The sequence below is a fragment of the Elgaria multicarinata genome, chromosome 5 (assembly GCF_023053635.1).
Source record: "Elgaria multicarinata webbii isolate HBS135686 ecotype San Diego chromosome 5, rElgMul1.1.pri, whole genome shotgun sequence".
Classification (NCBI taxonomy): Eukaryota; Metazoa; Chordata; class Lepidosauria; order Squamata; family Anguidae; genus Elgaria; species Elgaria multicarinata.
The window spans coordinates 40,944,465-40,967,162 of record NC_086175.1 but is presented as its reverse complement, the minus strand read 5'-3'; the positions used below and the strand labels follow the sequence as shown (position 1 = coordinate 40,967,162).

The window sequence follows — 22,698 nt, the reverse complement described above, 5'->3', positions numbered from 1 at the left end:
GGAATGGAAAGGAAAGGAAAGGAAAGGAAAGGAAAGGAAAGGAAAGGAAAGGAGCCAGAGTGGACGTGATTAGGAATTACCAGTTTGTCATTCTTATGTTATCATTAATAAAAATGAAAGCATTATCGAATTGCAGCCATAAGAAAATTAATTCACACCTTAATTTTGTTTTTTCTCAGTGGGTGTACGCACAGAAAAACAAAACAATATATGGGTGTTTTTGTTTTTGTTTACAAATAAACACAGTGAGAGAGAGCCCTATGCTATTATTACTGTTGAAATAATATGTCCTTCCTGAGGCAATGCTAGCATTTTTGACTAAATGAATGTATCGTATGTTCAGCAATTCCTTCCAGACCAAGTCTAAATCAGTCACTTAGTGTATTTGTATAACAAAAGAACTATGTTCAGCAATCTTCCTATAGTTATGTTTACTGTCCCATTATCGTCCTCCCCCCTCCAATCTCTTCACATGAACAAGAGCTTTTAAATAAATATATCTCACTTTTTTATTTACACACTAGAGTTGTTAGTATGCAGAAATTTGTAAAAACCCCAGAGAGCTTCGGCTATTGGGCGGTATAGAAATGCAATAAATAAATAAAATTTGCAGTCCTTATCTCATTCTAGTTTCGGAACCGTTCTGAAATATTCCGAGGGCAATTCACAAAGCAACAACCTGGGTTTTACCACAAAGCAAGAGAACCACAAACAAATCTGTCTCTCTGGGACAGAATATTCATTTATATTTCCAGGTATACACTTTAAAATATACAACGTGTACACCTAAAGAGAAAATGCAGGAAGAGGACCTTACAGAGCCATTTGGTCACATGCTCCTAGCGAGCCATAGGCTGGGGCATGCTGGGAATTGTAGAACTTTTTTCTAGCTAAATATGCATAGGATTACACCCTTAGAATCTAAAGTTTAGACTGTGGGCCATACCAGCCATGTGGAAGATGCTGATAAATTCGTTTCTTCTTCATGGTCTCTGCATCACACATAGGGGCTCTGCACCTGCGCGAAGCCCCGCTTCGGGAATCTTGTATAGCTAAGAGGCATTTTGGGCGGGAACCCCTCCCCCTCTACTGCGCATATGCAGAGGGGTTCCCGCCCAGATTCCCTCAGTTCTTCTTCGACCGTCTCAGCAACAGCCTCGTCGAGAACGCTTCCGTCTATACTTAAATATTATAGCTAAGACTTACCTTCTCTTTTTCTTCAATTACTCTCTTTCTTCTTTCGTATCTTACTCCACCTGTTTCTTCCTAAAAAAAAATTTTTTTTAATTGCTGAGTTATTTCTTTCAAACGCTATCCTTTCTTCTTAACCTGGTCCTTATGGGCCCCAAGGCCCCGTTTAAAAAGTGTGCCCATTGTGGCACGAAGCTACCTCCTTCCGACGGACACAACTTTTGTGTGATCTGCTTAGGAGAAGGGCACAAAGTGGACACGTGCCCCCATTGCCAGGCCTTCTCCAAACTAACGAGATGCCACAGAGCGGACAAATTGAGGGCTGAGCTGTGGGAAAGGGCACTTAGAGCAGTGGACAAACCTGCTATGGCACAAGAAGAGCCGATTGTGCCTCCAGCTCCCGTCCAGCCAACAACAAGTCGAGCTGACCGGCCCCGACAGGACACCCCTGCCACGCCAGGGCGTACCTTAGCTACCTCAGTAGCAAAGAAATTGTCCAAAAAGGCGAGAACGCCAAAGTCGTCTGACGAGACGAAACATAAGAAGAAATCTAAGATTCAGGGCCACGATATCGAAAAAAGACCGTTGAAGTCAATACAGACTTCTGTATTAGCACCACCGACACCCCATTGGGTAACTACCCAATCGGCTCCGATAGCCGACCGCACAACGACAGCTTCGCTGTCGGAAGGGGAAATCAGGGACTCATCATCTGCCCGCAACACTGACTTGGTTCCGCTACCGGCAGGCCAAACGATCGCCCCACCGCCGATCGACTTACCTGTCTTAGACCATAGTAGACCCGAATATCGAGATCGGATATCGAGCCTCCATCAATCTCCAGAGTCAGTCCGATCATTTGGCTCTCGATATCGTGAATCCGACTCTTACTACCATCTGGGACAACATCGATCCAGATCTCCTATAAGAGATTGGGAGAGGGAATCACAGTGGTCATTACCCCCTAGACACTCATACCATTATGCAGACTGGCGCGAATTTGAAGATCGATATCGAAGATCACCGACTCGGCGTCGACCTTCGGCATCGCTATCGGCACCCGAACCAACTGTGGCCATACCTGCAAACCAAGCGACGAGACAAGAAGAGGATATAACAAGACAGTCACGGCCTGTGGAAACAAGCCATCAAGTTCAACAGATGGAAATTCAAACTATTCAAATCCCATCCTCTCCACAATCAGTGGAGGACTACTGCTCTGATTCGATATCAGTAGCTTCAGTAACACCATCCTTACCATCTCCCAACTCGATAGTCGAGTCACAAGGAGCTGTCTCACCGTCAGAGGGACTGGGGCACTTTGCCGACATTGTACAAAGAATGGCGCAGTCCCTAGGCATTGAAACCAGACAAGAGCTAGAGAAGCTGACTGACCCGGTGTTCGAAGCTATTTACACAGACGCTACCATGCCAGCAGCCATACCTTTCCTCCCAACGTTGGCTAAGTCTGTCAAAGAACACTGGAAGGACCCTGCAACACTTCAACCTTCCTCTAAGAGACTCGATAATATGTATAGAGTCTTCGAAAAGGACGCAGAATTTTTATTTAAACATCCCCAACCAAACTCAATAATAGTCGAGTCAGCTCAAGGACACTCCCAGAGGGTGCACACAGCACCAGTCGATAGAGAAGGCAGGCATTTAGACCCGATAGGACGTAGATTTTATTCCACAGCATCTTTAAGTCTTAAAATAGCCAACTACCAGGCTACAATGTCAAGATACCAGCTTTTTCTTTGGGAAAAGATGATGTCCCTGTGTGAGCACCTAGGAGACGACCACAGAGAGCTCGCTAGAGTGTTCCATGCTGAAGCTACAAGAATGGCACGCCAACAGATCGCAACGGCTAAACACCAGTCGGATTGCGGGGCGAAAACAATGGTCGGCTCAGTGGCATTACACAGACATGCCTGGCTTAGATCTGCAAGCCTTTCCCAGGAAGCCAGGACACGTATAGAAAGTCTCCCGTTCGACGGTGTCGGCCTCTTTAACTCGACTACCGATGAGGCAATGGATATGGTCCATAAAGCAAGAATGACTGCCAGGAAAATGGGGATTGGAGGAGGACAACAAGGACAATATTACAGGCCTAAGAGGTGGTACAAATCCGGGTCCAACGTACCACGATACCAATCTGATAGGCAACAACCCAGACAACTACCAGCACTCCAACAAGGAAAGAAGCAGTTTCCGGCCACAAAACAAAAGTTTCAACTTCGACGACCGGACTATCAGCAAAAGCGGCGTCTTTGACTCAATAACTCCCAGGATCACACACACCCCCTTCGGCAATCGTCTTTCGAGGACAATCGACGCATGGTCCCAGATTACATCGGACAAATGGGTTTTGTCGATAATCGAGGGGGGTTACAGAATAGAATTCCATTCTCTGCCACCAACGGGGCACCAAAGAGTAACATCACCATCAACGCCACTACAGGAGGAGGTCCATTCACTCTTAAAAAAGGGAGCCATTCAATCAGTACCAAAACAGCAACTAAATCGGGGTTTTTACTCCCGATATTTCACAGTTCCCAAGAGTGATGGAGGAATTCATCCCATATTAGATCTAAGGGATGTAAATTTCTACATTACCCCAAGAAAGTTTCAGATGGTCTCCCTCCCCAATATACTACCACTCCTCACAAGGCTCTCTTGGTTTGCATCCATCGACCTAAAGGACGCTTATTTCCATATAGCCATCCATCACGACAGTCAGCATTACCTTCGGTTCATCATCGACAAGCAAGTGTTCCAATATCGAGTACTACCTTTCGGCCTATCGACAGCGCCAAGAGTCTTCACAAAGTGTATTGCGACAGTGTGTGCCCATCTCAGAAACCAAGGCATCCAGATCCACCCGTATATAGACGACTGGCTTTTGGTAGCGGAATCAAAGAGAACCCTTCAACGTCACATTGTCTATGTTCAGGACCTCTTACTCCAACTAGGTCTCATGCTAAATACGGAAAAGTCAATTCTCTCTCCAACCAAAACAATAAAATATATAGGAGCTATCCTAAACTCAAACACTACCAAGGCATACCTTCCTCAAGACAGGTCAACCGTCATAAGGACTCTGGCAGCCCAAGTAATGAAACAGCATACCACAACGGCCTACACAGTGCAAAGACTGTTAGGTTTGATGGCTTCAACCACCATGGTGGTACCGTTTGCGAGACTCAAGATGAGAACCTTGCAATTGTGGTTCAATAAGCGATTCAATCCCATGTGGAATGCCAGGCGTACCATTCTGACCTTATCACCAAGTGTCACGAAATCCTTGAAGTGGTGGACAAACAACCACAACTTAACAAGAGGGGTGCCTTTCCAACCCTCCACTCCAACCAAATTGATTACGACAGATGCTTTCCCCAATGGTTGGGGAGCCCATCTCAACTCCCTAACAGTGCAAGGAACCTGGACAACAAGAGAAAAGACAAAACACATCAACTATCTCGAGCTGCTAGCAGTCCAGAAAGCCCTCAAGGCCTTCGAGACACAAATCTCCAACCAGCACGTTCAAATAACGTCCGACAACACAACAGTTGTGTTCTATCTCAACAAACAGGGTGGAACGAAATCCCCACCACTGATAAAACTTACCATCCACATATGGGAGTGGTGCACTCGACATCGGATATTCATCACGGCGGTCCATATAGCAGGACTAGACAACCAGCTGGCAGACACCCTCAACAGACAGGTATCAGTAGCTCACGAATGGAGGATCCATCCCTCGATCATCGAAGAAATTTTTCGGATCTGGGAAAAACCAAAAATAGACCTTTTCGCAACGGAGGACAACACAGTTTGCGAACTGTTCTGCAGCAGGGCAGGGATAGGAAACGGATTACTAGGAGATGCGTTCCTCTACAAATGGAACCACTGCTTCCTCTACCTGTTCCCTCCGTTCCCCTTAATAACGAGGGCACTAGCCAAAATAATTCAGGACAACTCAAACTGTATAATTCTGACACCCTGGTGGCCCAGGCAGAATTGGTTCGCGACATTGCTGAACAGGGCGCGGGGTCGTTTTGTGAAGCTACCCACGAGAAGGGATCTTCTTTTTCAGCACCACGGCCAAGTACATCACCCAGATCTACATACGCTCCACATGACAGCATGGAGATTAATTCCTCAGCATCGGACCTTAATTTAGCAACCAAGATAAAGACAGTTCTAGATGCAGCACTAAGACCTTCTACGAGGTCGAACTATAAGAGGAAGTGGTCTGCATTTACTACCTTTGCATTGCAAGAACATTTCCCTCCCAAAACTTGTTCGGTTAATCAGATCCTGTCATTTTTGTTGTTCTTAGTTGACAGGGGACTGAAAGTTTCTTCTTTAAAGGTGTACCTAGCAGCAATCTCTTATTTCCGTGATTGCATTGATGGTTTCAAGGTTTTCTCACACCCGAAAGTTAAATGTTTTTTAAGGGGTTTAGCTAATTTAAACCCACCAGTCAGCCTTTTTTCGCCCTCTTGGAGCCTATCAGTAGTGCTGCATGCACTATCAAGGCCACCTTTCGAACCACTCGCAACAGCTGACCTACGACTCCTGACATTGAAGGTCGCTTTCTTAGTAGCAGTTACATCAGCTAGACAAGCGAGTGAGCTGGCTGCACTATGAATAGATGAGCCTTACCTGGTGTTCCACCTGGATAAAGTGGTACTCCGTCCTGATATACAGTTTCTACCTAAAGTGATGTCAGCTTTCCACCTCAACCAGGACATTGTGTTGCCGGTTTTCTTTTCCTCCCCATCAACTATCTTGGAAAAATCTCTACACTCACTAGACGTGAGGAGGGCGTTGGCGTTTTATAAAGACCGCACTGCTTCGTTTCGGAAATCGCAATGCCTATTCATCTGCCATGGAGGGAACAAGAAGGGTCAGCCTGTGTCATCTCAAAGGCTCTCCTCCTGGCTAGTCCAATGCATTACCCTAGCATACCGGCTACAAAGACTGGAACCCCCGCTATCGATTAAGGGGCATTCCACCAGAGCCGTTTCCACATTTTCTGCCTTCCATCGTGGCATCACCATCCCAGAAATATGCAAGGCATCGACATGGGCTCGACCAATGATGTTTGTTTCGCACTACAAGCTGGACGTCAGGTCGAGGTCTGACTGCTCCTTTGGCAGAGCAGTGTTGTCATCAATTTTCACCTAAGGACACCAACCCTCCTCCGGTGAGTAAAAGCTTGCTAATCGCCCATATGTGTGATGCACAGAGACCACGAAGAAGAAGGACAGGTTGCTTACCTGTAACTGTGGTTCTTCGAGTGGTCATCTGTGCAGTCACACAACCCACCCACCATACTCCCCACTTGGTGTCCATTAAGTATTACTTATGCTTTATCAAGTAGTTTTTTCAGATACACCTGAAGGTGTCAAAATTCCTCAGACGAGGCCTACTGGTCTCAGAAGAACTGAGGGAATCTGGGCGGGAACCCCTCTGCATATGCGCAGTAGAGGGGGAGGGGTTCCCGCCCAAAATGCCTCTTAGCTATAGAAGATTCCCGAAGCGGGGCTTCGCGCAGGCGCAGAGCCCCTATGTGTGACTGCACAGATGACCACTCGAAGAACCACAGTTACAGGTAAGCAACCTGTCCTTACATAGCAGTGACTTCATACAAAGGCAGAGAGAAATTGAAAGTAACTGGCAAGAGGATGGATCCAAAACCATTGTTCCACCAATGAAAGGATGCTTCCTGTGGAAAGGGACTTCCACTACAATCTCCTGCATGACCTCCAGAGCAGATTTTGAGGCGGTTGGAGCAGTGGGTAGGAGAGGATGGGGAAGTCCTTGTTTCACAAGTAGTACCCTTCTGCTGGTGGAATGACAGTTCTGGATCCAATCCAGGTGGATCCTACAAATCATTTGGAATCTCTCATAAGAGCACTGCACATTCCTGGCAATGATTGGCACTGCTGTGGGAAACAGGACATAGAGGGCAAAACCTACTATCCTGATGGGTTCCCACATTACAATGAGAATGCATCCCCCTCCGGTTATTTTCCCATCTAGAGACAGAGGCACTAGATAAGAGAGAGCCTGAGGTTCACAACAGGAACAAAGCTCAGTAAGAGAAGACATATCTGGAGGCAAAAAAACACCCATCTTGCCAGGCTCCAAGTAGCATTGGAGCTCACCTCCTCTTGCTCTGTTACTCTCTACCTCACTGTAGAAGACAGCTAGGTGATGTAGCAGGGGCTTCGGGCACCCTTGGAAAATTGTAAATGGAAATCATGGTAGAGGCTATATTTCTGTATTTACTCTACATTACATTCACACACATGGGCCTGTTCAAACAACATGCTAAGCTATAGTTAGGCCGCTAAACCTTTTGTTGCAAGTGCTTAGTGAGTGTGTTTAACTGTGGTTATGTAGACACCATGGTTAGGAATGGTTCACATGACATGGTAAGTCATGGTTCACACAACACACTAAGCCATTATGTCCCCGTTAAGAATATAAGAACATAAGAAGAGCCATGCTGGATCAGATCAAGGGTCCATCTAGTCCAGCACTCAGTTCCCACAGTGGCCAACCAGCTGTCGACCAGGGACCCAGAAGCAGGACATGGTGCAATAGCACCCTCCCACCAATGTTCCCCAGCAACTAGTGTATACAGGCTTACTGCCTCTGATACTGGAGGTAGCACATAGCCACCAATACTAGTTCAGACGACATGCTAAGCCATGTTTAGGCCACTAACACTTTTGCAGAAAATGGTTAGTGAGCATGTTTAAACCATGGTTATGTAGCCACCATGGTATGGAATGGTTCACACAACATGCTAAGCCATAACGCTTAGCTCAAAATGCTTAACCACTGTGGCTTAGCAAGTTGTCTGAATAGGGTCACTGTTTACCTCAAAACACAACTATTATGGTTTATTGTGTTGTCTGAACAGGACCATTGTTTAAATATACAGCTAGAAGTGTGAAGTGTGAATGTGACAAATGGGTTTTAAAACCTGCATATCGTCATACGAATATGTTGATCTAAAAGCAAGGATTGGCTACTGCTTCCTGTTTAGGGTACCCTCAATGACAAGTCCAGGTTTGTTGCTTTGTAATGCTTGAAATAGCAATCTGTCTTGCAAAATAATGGCAGTGGTGACAAATTGTCTAGCTTTTCAGTTATCTCTGGGCAGATAGCCCACTTCTAAATCTCTGTAGTAGCTCAGAAAAGCTTGTTGACCTTATATTTTAGTAAATCTGCACACACGTCTTGCTCATTATGATACAGTTGAGGGTGATAATAGCTGAAGGGAATTTTGGCACTGACTTCCAAGAGGAGAGCAGTCCGATACTTTATGAATTTGTGAGAGCTGATAATTTGAAGGGTTGGGGAGACGGGACATGGAATGGCTGCCACAACTGCATTAGCCAAGTGAGTATCTTTCTAAAAATAAATAAAAAATACAGAACACATGAAATAAAGACCACCTACAAAAATCTAGATCTTGGGTGTTTCTTTTTTCTACAGAATTATACATCTCAAGTTTCTGTCATTTAAAGAGATTAAAGAATGTATAGCTAAGTGGTTTTAGCTGTTTTGTTTCCAAAAAGAAAAGGAAAATCCACCTCTGGTGAAATCCAGGAAATTGAACCAAGTTTGTAAGTGTAAAGTTAACGTATTATCAAGCTGTGTTTCATCACTGAATCTTTTATTAGTCTTCTAGAATATTCCACACATTAGCTAACTTTTCCTTTCTATGTGTGTGGGTGTTTAAATCCCAATGGCCAATAAGCCATTTTCTTCCATACATCGAATGTGAGAATGTGAGAGACCTGCTCAATAATCTAGTGAATTTAGTGCTAATTTTATTTGTATTACCTAGAAAATTTTATTTAGTAATGCGGCATTGCAGTCATTTTGTGATTTCTCCTGGTGTTTTAAATAAATCTTTTTTTCCTTTAACATTAAAACACACACACCACATTTTAAAGTCATCTGTTTCATTAGGCAAACCTCAGAATTTCTTCAGTGTTTATACACCAACAAACTTTCAGAACTGTGGCAATGTTTCACACAGACTTCCTAATTAATGTAAAAATTGATTACATGGCTGAGCTCACTCTTTTGAAAACAGCCCTGTGCCTGCTTGAAAACCAAGCGTAGGATGAAAGTGTTCCATAGGGATGTACGCTGAAAAGACTAGAAGCTTTATCACGCTAAATTGATCTATATCATCTTTCTATTAAAAAATCTCTTTCAACATCTTCAGAACTTTTATAATGCCTTTTTAATGCAAATGTTCTAATGATTTGGAACAGGCATCCCCAACCTGGTGCCCTCCAGATGTCTTAAACTATAATTCCCATTGTTCCCAGACACTATAGCCATTGGGGATTCTAGGAGCTAGACTACAACTCCAGGCACTGACCATGTTGGCTGGGATTATGGAGTTGGACCTGTAGCTCATCTAGAGGGTGCCAGGCTGGGATGCTCTGCCATTTTCTTGGGGTGCCTTCACACAATCATGTACAACAGGGGAAGTCACCAGGTTGAACCTGTTATTTTTCCCTGACCTTATCATAGAATCATAGAATCATAGAATAGCAGAGTTGGAAGGGGCCTACAAGGCCATCGAGTCCAACCCCCTGCTCAATGCAGGAATCCACCCTAAAGCATCCCTGACAGATGGTTGTCCAGCTGCCTCTTGAATGCCTCTAGTGTGGGAGAGCCCACAACCTCCCTAGGTAACTGGTTCCATTGTCATGCTGCTCTAACAGTCAGGAAGTTTTTCCTGATGTCCAGCTGGAATCTGGCTTCCTTTAACTTGAGCCCGTTATTCCGTGTCCTGCACTCTGGGAGGATCGAGAAGAGATCCTGGCCCTCCTCTGTGTGACAACCTTTTAAGTATTTGAAGAGTGCTATCATGTCTCCCCTCAATCTTCTCTTCTCCAGGCTAAACATGCCCAGTGTTAAACATGACCTTCTACAGTAATTTTTTCTTAGGAATATGCCTTCATATCAAATCATAATAGCAAGGTTAGGGGTTTTTTTGTTTTGTTTTTTAATCACTGTTTATAATGAGATTTACTATAAACCTGGTCATATAGGAATACATTTTTAAGAATATTTTAACCACCAAGGTAGAAGTCCAGAATCAACCAGCAGTAGAGCTGTGGGATGTGTTGGGGGGAAGGGGTCCCCTACATTTCTATCTGATTTTGGCAACAGTTCATTGAGATACATAAAGAGGAAAAGCTTGATCCACAATAGCACGTAGCACTCTGTTGATGCCCCCTTGACCCCCTCAGTTAAACAGCACAACTTGGGCCCTCTTGCCATATTCCTGCCTGTGCTGCAGTTGGGACCCCTTGGCTGTCAGATACAAGACAGGCAGCACATGGGTTGGCTGCTGTGGTGATCAGTTAAAGCAGGCCCCCGCAGATTCAAGTCGGTTTTAGACTAGTGCTTAGAAGCTTTGGGTAGGTAATGTTTTACCTAAGGAAATTTGATAGGACAGAAAAGCTTTAGCTGCCAACATGCAAATGGTAACTGATGCTGGTGCCACTAAAAGTGGATCTAATTCTGCAAGTGGATGGAAGTCCACACTTAGACTAAATTTATTTGTAGGCTGCCCCAACCCAATGGCTAGGTTCATAATACTAAACCATGGTATAGGTTGTTGAATTCTGTGTTGTCATGTGTTTGTTAGCTATGTTAACAAACCATGGTTTGTTAACCATGAACAACCCAGAAAGAGAACCTATGATTGTTGTTGAGTTGTGAACTCTGTGGTGTTTCAACCATGAGTTGTTGTTACATACGAATCCAGAACCATGAGTTGTTCATGGATTGTTTCACCAGGCTATAGAGGTGGCTGCCAAGGGCAGGGAAAAAACCCCAGCTGCTGTACATGTCTAAACTGCAACACCACAAAAGTATTTAGTGTATGCGGAGGGAGCTGCGAAGGAGGAGGGAAACAAACAGCCCAGGGACTGAGAAAACAAACCATGGTTTGTTCAACCATCTGCCAGACAAACCCTGAATAGGGCAATAATAGGTTAACCACGCTTTAAATAAACCATGGATTGTCATTGACTGGGTTCACACAATACTTTGGTTATGGGTTGTTGAGCTATGTTGTATGAACTCAGATGTGCTAACAAACCATAGTTTGTTAACTATGAACAACCCATGAAGAGTACCCATAGTTTGTTTTTGTGTTGTGAACTTTAGATTGTTCATGGTTGACAAACCATGATTTTTTAGCATGGCTGGGTTCACACAACGCAATAACTCATTGTTCAACAACAACCCACACTCAACCCATATTCAATCTTGAGTATGGGTAGTCATGTTTTATGCTCCTATTATGTGTGACCCAGGTCATGGCTTAGGTTGGCTAACAACATTTTTAAAAATAAAATGTTCATGGGTACAGAACTGTACTAAAAGGTTGATTTCTAAATATTTTCTCCATACAGTTGAGCAGTGCACAGCACTGTCAAAAACAGCGTAGACACCCATTATTCCAGAGGATTAAATTAAGATAAAATTCAGCAATAGAAAAGAAAGCAGGAGGAATTGCTGGATATGTGAGTTACAGAAAATATATGGATTTGGATTAATGTCCTCTAAAGATTAAAATGTCTACAATTGAAAAAAACATGTATCAGTGGTATTTAGCTCCTTTTAAAGTAAGTGTGTGTGTGTGTGTGTGTGAGAGAGAGAGAGAGAGAGAGAGAGAGAGAGACTGACAACTCAGCTAACTCTTGGAGATGTGGTACATGACAGGTACGATCCACATTTGATGGTGATTCTTCACAGTACAAATATATTGGAAAGCAATAATTCTGATTGTTCCAGATATTACTGATTCTGAATTACTACTAGTCCTATCACCCTTGATTCTTTGTGATTTGAAGGGAATGGCTGAGATATATGGCCTTGAATTAATTATACATCTTTTGGTTGTCCTGCTAGATTAATTTGGCACAAATTGGAAAAAAGCAGCTGATCTATCATGCAATGATAACATTTGACTATGTTTTTCCTATTGAGAGATTCACCCAGTTTGCACATAATGGCAGCAAATCTTGAGTTAATTAATTAACCCACAATTTGCCGCACTGTGTGCCAGGTATGTTCCACAGTCATTTTGAATATTCAACCCCTAATTGCGCCAATTGGGGGTTGCTACTTGACATCCGAACCTGGACACTATAGGTTAATCATGGATTAAGCAAACCACAATTAACCTAAATTAGTAGTTAGGTGAACTGGGTTGTTTAACCTACGTTTAATCTATATTATCCAGGTTCAGATGTCATGTAGTAACTTCTAATCGGCCCGATCAGAGGTTGAATGTTCAAAAAAGCTGTGGAATGCACCCAGCATGCACTGTGGCAAATGGTAGGTAAATTAACCCAACATTTGCTGCTAATTTGTGAATGGGCCCATTAACTGTGGTCTAGTGGTTAAGTGTCAGACTGGAATCAGGGAACCCGGTTTCATAACAGGATGACCTTGGGCCTATTACTATCTCTGAGCCTAACCTACCTCACAGAGTAGATGTGAAGATAAAACAGCAGAGGGGAAGAGAAACATGTATGCTATCCTGGACTCCTTGGAGGAAGGGAAGGATAAGTGTGTGTGTGTGTGTGTGTGTGTGTGTGTGTGTGTAAAGTTTTAGCCTAGCTACAGCTTAGAAGATCTGGTGAGAGAGCATTGGGTCTTCCAAGAGCATGTTGATTTCTTGTTCTGATGCCACAAAAGCCAATGCTAGGATTTAACCAGATCCGCCAAAAAGAAGGAAGCAAAAAAAAAAAAAATTGGGCAAAGATGCAGCAATCCTGTAACCACATCCAGCTCTTGAACAACCATTTGTCAGTGTGGAATTATCAAATGATGCTGTTTCCCCCTTGAGTAGAATAAAATAATATTGCCTTTTTAAATTCCAGCTGTTTAGAGTTGCATTTTCCCAGCTAGATGAATCATTTGTTTTTATTACAGTGGAAGCTCAGTGCAACCTCCACTGGTGCATCACCTTCTTAGCAACGAGGATTTGCAAATGCTTCTCACTTTCTTGTTTACTTTTCTGCTCAATTAAAACCTTCCCATGCTGCTTTAGCAAAACATGTAATATATTAACAGAAGCTCACATCTTAATTCGATGGTGATGGGGATTCAAAATGGGTGGTGCTCATTAGATCTTGGAATCAAAATGTCTCACTTTGAATGTGTGTTTTTTAAACTCTATACAGAAAGAAAAGAAAAGTGGACTGTTGAAACTTCTCGCAGGAGCATCAACAAAAAAGAAATCTCGCTCTCCTCCATCAATGTCGCCAACACACGACCCCCTTGCAGTGATGGAGGGAATGCTGCAAGGTGCCGTAGGACCTGAACTCTCCTCTCTCTCTAGCCATGGAAGGGCAGGTTCATGCCCAATAGAAAGTGAAATGCAAGGAGCAATGGAGATGGAACCTCTGCACAGAAAGACAGGCTCGTTGGATTTGAATTTCCCCATCCCTTCTCCCATAAGGCAGTTGCCACCTTCAATGGCGGCCATCCGTCCGGAACCTAAGCCATTGTCTCGAGAAAGGTACGTCAACCAAGCAGAAACACGCTATAAGCCATTACCCCTGGCTCGTCCATTTGCAGGCAATGCCAACATACACAGATTTCAAAAAGCAACATTTTCATTTCATTGGAAGAGTCATGTTAACTGGAAGACCAATTCACAATCGGTGCAATATTAGACATGCCTACTCACAAGTAAGCCCCACTGAATGCAATGGGATTTAATTTCAAAATAGGATTGCAGTCTATGTCATTTCGCCTGCTGGAACTTCTCTCTCCCTGTGTTTCATCACAAATCCAAAGGTTACACTGGATGTCGGAAATCCTTTCTCTGCCTTTCCACCTGCTTTCCAGAAAACTGAGCAGTTACAGTCCATTCCAGTAGGCCACAAACTCACGTGCTCTTGAGCATCATCCCAATTCCACTACCCACTCTCAGTATTTAATGATTTCTAGAGAAAGCATTACAGGGGCTCAAATCTATCAGGGAAGAAAAGCACCTTAACTCTGGAAGCCGTGAGGTATGAATTTCGATGGATGAGGTATTCTGTTTATTCAGTGGTGAGAAAATGAACACTGAGCTAGGGTGACCATATGGAAAGGAGGACAGGGCTCCTGCATTTTTAACAGTTGCATAGAAAGGGGAATTTCAGCAGCTGTCATTTCTACGCATGCAGCACCTGGTGAAATTCCCTCTTTATCACAACAGTTGCAGCTGCAGGAGCCCTGCCCTCTTGACCAGATACAAAAGCAGGCAGGGTTCCTGCAGCTTTAACTGTTGCAATGAAGAGAGTATTTCACCAATTTATTTATTTTTATTTATTTATTTATTTATTGCATTTATATACCGCTCCCATAGCCAGGGCGCTCTGGGCGGTTTACAGAAATTCTAAAATTGAGGTAAAAACAAGTATACAAAATTTAAAACTCTAAAACACAGAACATACACACATAAAGCATTAAAAACCGATTAAAAACTTATTTATTTATGTTTTTATAAATGCTGCATGCAACTGTTAAAGATACAGGAGCTGTGTCCTCCTTTCCATATGGTCACCCTACACTGAGCCTCTTCAAGGGCCTTTTCTTATATTCCAGGTTTAAGCCCTGGTGCTGAAACAGAGGCTTGGGTGTAATCCTGGCACAAATTAAGGTCTCTCCACTCTCCTTTATCCAAAACCCCAGCGCAATTGTGCTTCAATATCTGACAAGTATGTCTCCTACTTGGTACACGGAACACCCCAGTATTCATGTGCTTATGGGCATGACCACTGTTTGCTGGGTATGCTGAGGCCAAGTGCTTATTTTTCTGTAATTGGCTTTCCCACACTCCAATGGCGTGATTTAAGCAAATAGTGGCCATCAGCTGTTGAGAGTAAGCAATTGTCTCCAGGCAAGCAAGTTTTCCATGTATTGGTTCTCTCTTTTTTAGATGACAATGTTTGGGCAGGATGGCTAGTGCAATCATTTTTGTAGATTTGCAATTTGACTATTCAATTTGACTATTCCCATGACAGATCAATAGGAATTAGGAACATTCCCAGACTCAAAAGCAGAGAGGACTAACCTGTCACACTGATTATTGTATTTCTAACAAATGGCAGAAAACTTGTTTATTTTTCAGTTTTCAGATTTTTTTTCTTTTTAACCAACCATAATGATGAGAATGGATGTTAAGCAAAAAACAGAATTGTCAAGTTATGGGTCACAGCTTGAGAATCCTTCTATGTGCTCATTCTTTGATATTATTACAATGAAGTGCAAATGGATTTATACAGATGGATCCCTAAAACATTACAGATAGTGCTAATTGCTCTGTGTAGCAGTTGAGAATTTGCTTCTGATTTCTAAGCATTTTGATTTCCACGGTCTTAAGTCTGAGAATAACCTCTAATTGAAATAACCTTAATTATACTCAGCAGGCACGATTTTCTAATTGATTTATGAATTAACTTGTATATCACTAGTTTATCTGCGTTTCCTTCTTTATGCCTATAAATGAGGAATATTAATTACCTTTGCACACTAGGAAGGATAATGCCTAGCCCTGGAATCATCTGAGCAGCTACATTAAACACTTGTCTAGAAGTTCATTCCACATCCATTTGCGCTCATTAAATCACCAAATTGCTCAGAAGTACCATTTAAACAAAACAAAACAAAATTACACATGTGAAGCTACATTTCACATCTGGTGGAGCCGGGACTTCTGCTTCTCTGAATTGCACACAGACACACACACACACACACAAAAGTTGGGGAGCTATTGCAGGCTCTAAACCAGTCCACACCATGTGTACCCAAATGTTTCTTAATTAGAGCCTTCCCTCTTTACTCTTAAGTATGATAACTTAAGTCCCAAACTTAACATAGTGGCAGCATTTCTGTGTTACATTTGACCTTCCTTGCCCAAATGTAAAGCAGGGTAATGCAGGCACAAAAGGGGTGCACAGGTGCAGTGTTCCCAATGACTGAAGCCCTGCCCATCTGCCCTTCCCTCCAGGCACAGCTGGGTTTCAATACCAGAACTGAGCCCAGGTTTAGAGTGAAGCTCTAAGAACTCTCAGTGGGAAAGCAGGAGGGAATGGGGAATCAGCAACCCTCACCCATATGTCCTTTCAACTGCCATGCACTTTACACGTTAATGAGGGAATTGGGGAAAATCAGGAACCCTCACCTATATTATTTATTTATTTATTTATTTTATGGCCCACCTTTTTTCCCCTAAGTAACCCAAGGTGGCGTACATAATCCTCCTCCTCTCCATTTTATCCTCACAACAACATCCCTGTGAGGTAGGTAGGGCTGAGAGTCTGTGACTGGCCCCAAGTCACCCAGTCTGTTTCCATGACTGAATGGGGATTAGAACTCAGATCTCCCAACTCCCAGTCCAACACCTTAGCCACTACACCACACTGGCTCTTTATATCCTTTCAACAGCCATGCACTTTACACGTGAATGAGGCAAATGTGTATTTACACACATGGAACGGCTTCCACCGCTGCCTGTAGTTTTGGTCTGGAATAGAAACTGCTGAGCTTCCGAAAGCTCTCCTCAGATAAACTTGGAATGTGCCCAAATTCTTCCTGGAAAACACAGGGGGAATTCAAGTAAATCTGAGGGCTCACCTCAGGAGAGATTTTCCTGCACTCAAATAAATTAATGGAATCTTTCATTCCAGTGGAGATGAGGGGAAATCCTGCAGGGGCAACAGGGGTGAGAGGCAAAAAACAGCATCTGTGGCCCAATTTTGCCTCATCAGCATTTATTATTGCGGAGGTGGGAGGGGAACAGTGGCCCTCTCAATGGTTTTCTCATGCCAGTGTAAACTAAAGTAACTTGCATCCATAGGCGTGTGCAAGGGTTGTGCCGGGTGTCTAAAGCAATAATGCCTAAAGCAATAATGCCTCTCTGTCGGGAGCCATATTTTGAAGAGATCAGGAGGAGGACCCCCCAAAGGCTAATAATGCCTCGTAAGACCCTCCTCCAGCCACTGTCACCACAAAATCCCACCAATGCTGGAGCTTGAGGAGTGTCTTTTTATCCCCCCCCCCCACACACACATACACACACAACAGCCTTCTCGTGGTCAGGCAAGCTGAATGTGGAGTGTCTACAGAGTTCAGTAAATAAATGAATAAAAATATTGTCCCTTACGATTGAGTATTCAATAAATGTTCACCTTTAAAAAATAAATTAAAAATTCCCTGGGTGCACACCCTAATGAAATGTGCGACGCATGCCTATGTTTGCATTGGAGTAGCGGTAACCCTGCAGTGACAAAAAATGGGGGGCTAGGCGGAGGGCATGACCACCCCTACTGATCCTCAGCAAGGTTTGGGATCTCCTTCCCTCCCCCACCCCCAATTTTGCCCCTGCACTGTTTTTTTCCTGACCAAAAAACAGAATGGAATGAAGCAGCACCATTAGCTTGCATTGGGGCTGGCGGGAAACGCTATAGGACTTCCCTTTTAAGTGCTCAGAAAAGGAATTTCAGGGGCTAGAAGTCTTGTGTCTGGTTTGGCTTTGCCTTTCAAATGCCCTGACTTCAAATCCAAGCCAGAGTCGGACAAACTCTCACATCAACCCTAGCCCTAAATAAGCAAAGATTGCCTTTCATTCATTGCAAGAAAGAAAAGCATTTAATGTAAGCAGCGCATTTGTGTTTTTCCAAGCCTCAAAGTCTTTACTTGTTGTCATCCTTATTGGTTAATTGGGGCAAAATTTAATCTGCAATAAATTTTTAAAGGGTCACACTGATTAATTGATTGCTGCTCTAGTTTGGAGTCTACTGTGCTTTCTGTATTTTATATTAGACTTTGCGTATGAAACTAATCAGCTGTAGGGGCTTAGATTTCCTTCCTGTTGGTGCATTCGAGGCGGCATTTATTCCCATTATATTTCCCGAACACCTGCTTCCTTCCAGTGCACATAAGCATTGTATTCAGAACTGAGATAAGCCAATTTCACCACTGCAAGAGCTGTCAGAAGTTGCTTAGGAAGTACTGGTATGCTTAAAGGCTATTTTATGCTGCCTGTCCCTTGATACTGCATTTGTCTGCTCTGCCTGATCAGTGGAGCTGGAGCATAGAGACTGAAGGCCTAACTATTTATTTTGTTATAGTTTGCAAAAATGCAAGGGCAGATGCAACAAAAGGCTTTGGAGGACAGCAAACCCATATGTGCCTATGTGAGTGTGCATGCATATACGTGTGTCCCTTTAAAGTTTCACCATTTGTAAATGGGAAATAAAAACAGCTCCTTACGGGGAAAGTTGTTATGAAGTCTGACTCTCCATCTGTTTTGTAAAGCATGCTGAGAACCTGAGCCAATGTGGAGTATTTCTGCCATTGCATTGCCCATCAATTTCAAGAGCTCTGAGTAAGATGATAGCTTGCTCTTTCTTTTGCCAACATGATGTGGCCCAAGAAACTAGACCCAATTTTGTATGTTTGGTTATGCACATCCATACACAGTTGCAAGATCTGAAACCTAGCATCATTTTAGCTAGAATTGCTCTAATCTAATAATGTAATTAGTCAGCACTGAAGCAGCATGTCTAAAATAATTTGAACATTCATTTGCATAATGGCTGGAATTGGCAACGCTTCCTAAAGTAAGTGTAGCAGATCTTCCAATGACAGTGTGATAGACTGCTTCTTCATAGGCAGCCAGCAGCTCACATTTCAGCCCCTATTACTTGCCTTTGCACGCATGAAAGACGTGACAAACAGATTTAAAGGTGGAAGGTGACCAATTGATTTTGGATGGCTTGCAAGCACAGTCTACTTGACTGTGTTATGTCAAGATAAACAAATTTTCTTCAGGACATTTAGAGCACTTCTCACTTCTACAAGGCCTCACGTGTTGATAAGCAATATGACTCTCAATCATGTTGTGGTGACCCATCCTTTAACCCAGTGAGCATCTGATGGAGCTGCATGATTGAAATTAAGTGGATATGGACCTGACCCATGCCTAAGCAAGAGACCACTGCCTCTGATATTTGAGGTAGCACATAGCCATCACAACTAGTTGCCACTGATAGCCTTCTCTAGGAATTTATCTAACCCCCTCTTAAAGCTATCCAAATTGGTGGCCATCACCACATCTTGTGGTAGTGAATTCCATAGTTTAACTATGTGCTGTGTGAGGAAGTATTTCCTTTTAGGGTCCTGAATCTCCCACCAATCAGCTTTAGGGGATGACCCCCATGAATATCTCCCTCTCCCATAATACAACGTAGAAGTATAATAAAATAAGCGACTTACAAAAATACCTTTTTAGCTGAAAAGCAGGGTATAAATATACTCACTCAGTAATTAAATAATTATATACATTGTGGTGGAACAACCCTTCACTAGTGTATCCCACTGCTGTGGCCACCAAATTTGATGAAACCATGTAGATTTTTTGTTGCTATTACATTTTCAAACACTTTGAGACTTGGGACTGTGGCACTCATTGCCCATGGCCATCTCAAGTATAACCATAACCATAAAATATCTGAGACCAAAATAAACGTTTTGTATCTTAAATACCTCAGCAGCATGGTAACTGAAGCCTAGTCACGGGACTGACACCACCAAAAGAAACAAGAGAAACAAAACTAATAGGGTTGTTAGGGTATTTATATACACAACGGGATAGTGTGTAATTCAAACTATACGATGGGACTGCTTAAATGTACTTAAATATCCATGCCCAATAAGACAGTTTTCTCTGCTAATAAGCTGTCAATCTCTAACCCCCACCCACCGACCCAGATCCAATTCCCCTCAATTCCACACCAGCCAATCCCTTACAACCAGTATTCTTCTGCCTTCAGCCCTCCTGTTGCCTCTGGCTTCTGGGATAATGACAGGGATCACTTGCCGAAGTCCCCACTGAACTGAATCCCCCTGATCCTGAGCTCTGCAGTCTACCTGAAGTATGGCCACAACCTCATGGCCTGGTCTCCTTCTCTCCATAGCTACCAGCTCCAGATTCCAGGTCTCCCTCCAGAAGAGTTCTCTCAGACTGGCTTTCTCTTTTCCCAGCTCTGAGCACTGCTCCCTTCAGCTAACCAGTAATTCCAACTTGCCGTCATCTGCTCTCCAATTCTCCCTAACAGTTTGCATGTCACGATAAGCCATCCTGAAAATAAGCTGCAGTTGGGTTAGTTGTTTGTTTGCTAACCCGTGTTACTCCTGACAAACGATCAGGCGATCTGCGGAGTGCCATGGTTAGCTTCCCCCTTAGCCCTGCTGCCTGTTCCCAGAACAAATGTGCTCAATAGCAGAGTAGAGTTCATTTTCTGGAAGAAGAAAAAACACCTTCAGGGAGATTTGCACAAATTTACCTTTATTTATTGTTTTAATTCAACTTTCATAAGTGCAGTAGTTACTGTGCTTTAGTGAATTTGTGCAAATCTCTCCAATAGTTTTCCCCCCCCCCCAAAAAAACCCTTACATTTGCACAAATTTCCCCACAGGTAAAAATAAAGTTGAATATGTGCAAATCTCCCTGAACGTGGGGGGGAAATGGTAAATTTGTGTAAATCTCCCCCAAAATGGCAAAAAAGCCTGTTAGACTTGCACAAATCTTTCCAAAGGTGGGTGGGGGTAAATAACATTAAATATGTGTAGATTTCCTAAGGTGGGGAGGAAAAAGCTGCCATTGTCCAGGAAAACAATGAAGTGGAAGATTAGTGTCATTTCAAGACGTAATTTAAAAATATTCTTAGATAAAAGCCAAATGGCATGTAGCCCAACACCAAGGACAAAATATAAATAAATACAGTCACATCTACAAATCCAAATAAGAAAAATAATGTTCTCTTAGCAAATACATAAAAGCACCCTCCAAGACTATAAATGCCAACTCACCGAACAGTTTTTACCTGCGTTATCTGCATCAATTTCAGTTGACTGTTAAGACCTCACTAGTAAGTTCCCCAGTCGTCTTTATATCCGACTCCCGCAGGTACATATATTCAAGATCAGGGCTCTTCTCAAAAGTTAAACCGCCACATTTTTCACTCCCAGTTTCCCAGGGACTATCTCTGAATACCTTTAGACTAACAAAATACACAGAAAAGGAGAAAGTCATAGCAAAAGGAGGAGTTGAACTTAATCAGAATGTAACAAAACATAAACAAATATACACAGCATTTCCCCACCGACAGACAAACATAGATGCATTAAGTATGTATGCATGAGAATTTTCCACATCATCGTGTGGTTGCTGGTTCCAGATGTGACTGCTGCTGTGTGGATCTCTTGCCATTCCAAATTGGTAATCATGAAGTTCTCCCTGTTCATCTGCAATAAGGTATTTTCTTCTTTCGTTAAAGGTATCGTGTTGTGGTCCCATATCCCCCCCAAAGTGAAGCTGAGATTGAACTGAAAGAAGGCGACATTGTATTTGTCCACAAGAAAAGGGAGGATGGTTGGTACAAAGGGACATTACAGCGGAATGGTAGGTCGGGCCTCTTCCCAGGAAGTTTTGTGGAAAGCTTCTGAAGACTTTGCTTTCTGGACTTAAGGGACCTTTCAGAGGAAATTCCATAGCACACACACACACACACAAAAAAAAGCAACAGCAAAGGGAAACTTCCCTAATATCTACTGCCATAATAAGAACTGTAATTGTTATTTCCAAAGACTCCCAGGCTTTTTGAGATTCAGCCCTGGAGATGAGGTCTCTTGCTGTGCTTTCAAAACCCACGTACCGTACATACAAGCAGTATGTTGGAGTAGTGCCTTCCACTTGGAATCAAAGACTGAGAGGTCACATGTTCGGGTTGTATCTAAGCTAAAATCCAGCCGCTATACTTTGTGTAAATGATAGAGAAAATATGTTTAAAAGAAAGAAAGAAACTTGTTATATTGCTGTAATTTATTTGTCTGAGCTGCAGTGTTCTTATTACTGGCCTATGCAAGAGGGGTTGAGTTTCAAGAGGAAGGCTAGGAGACTCTTGAACAATTTACTTGTTTGTTTCTGTCGGTGGGAATCAAGAAGCACATGGAGGAGATAAAACCCATTCACATATTGTTTGGCTAGACAGAATTAAGGCACAATCCTATGCACGTTTGGGCGGGGGAGGGGGGAGAAGGTCCTACAACTCCCAACATTCCTCAGCCAGCCATGCTGACTGGGGAATGCTGGGAGTTGTAGGACCTTTTTCTGTCTTAACATGCATAGGGAACATTATTATTGTTCCTTTCTAGAGATACATCAAAAAATACTCTGCTTAAAAATACCAGCCAGATTACGGTCAGCTCCTGACAAGCAAAAGGGGCACCAAATGCAGGCTTTTTCTATGGCCATCGCATCTCCAATAGTTATGTTAGTGGGCCTGCAGCATATCGAATGTTTCTTTTGTAGAACCATCCATGATGGACTGACCCTAAACAACTATATGAGATTTTAGTTAGGTGAGGAATACTTCTTTGCCC

The 22,698-nt window shown here is 43.1% G+C and overlaps 1 protein-coding gene across 1 annotated transcript in view; it reads left to right on the top strand.

Moving 5' to 3' along the window:
- Positions 1-21,814, top strand: part of SH3RF3 (SH3 domain containing ring finger 3) — a 225,178-nt gene extending 203,364 nt beyond the window's left edge. The window contains exons 9-10 of the mRNA XM_063126193.1: positions 13,443-13,780; positions 21,594-21,814. Coding sequence (XP_062982263.1) covers positions 13,443-13,780; positions 21,594-21,762 — 507 coding nt within the window. The 3' untranslated portion in view covers positions 21,763-21,814. The remainder of the gene's footprint in view (positions 1-13,442; positions 13,781-21,593) is intronic.
- Positions 21,815-22,698: the final 884 nt, after the last annotated feature.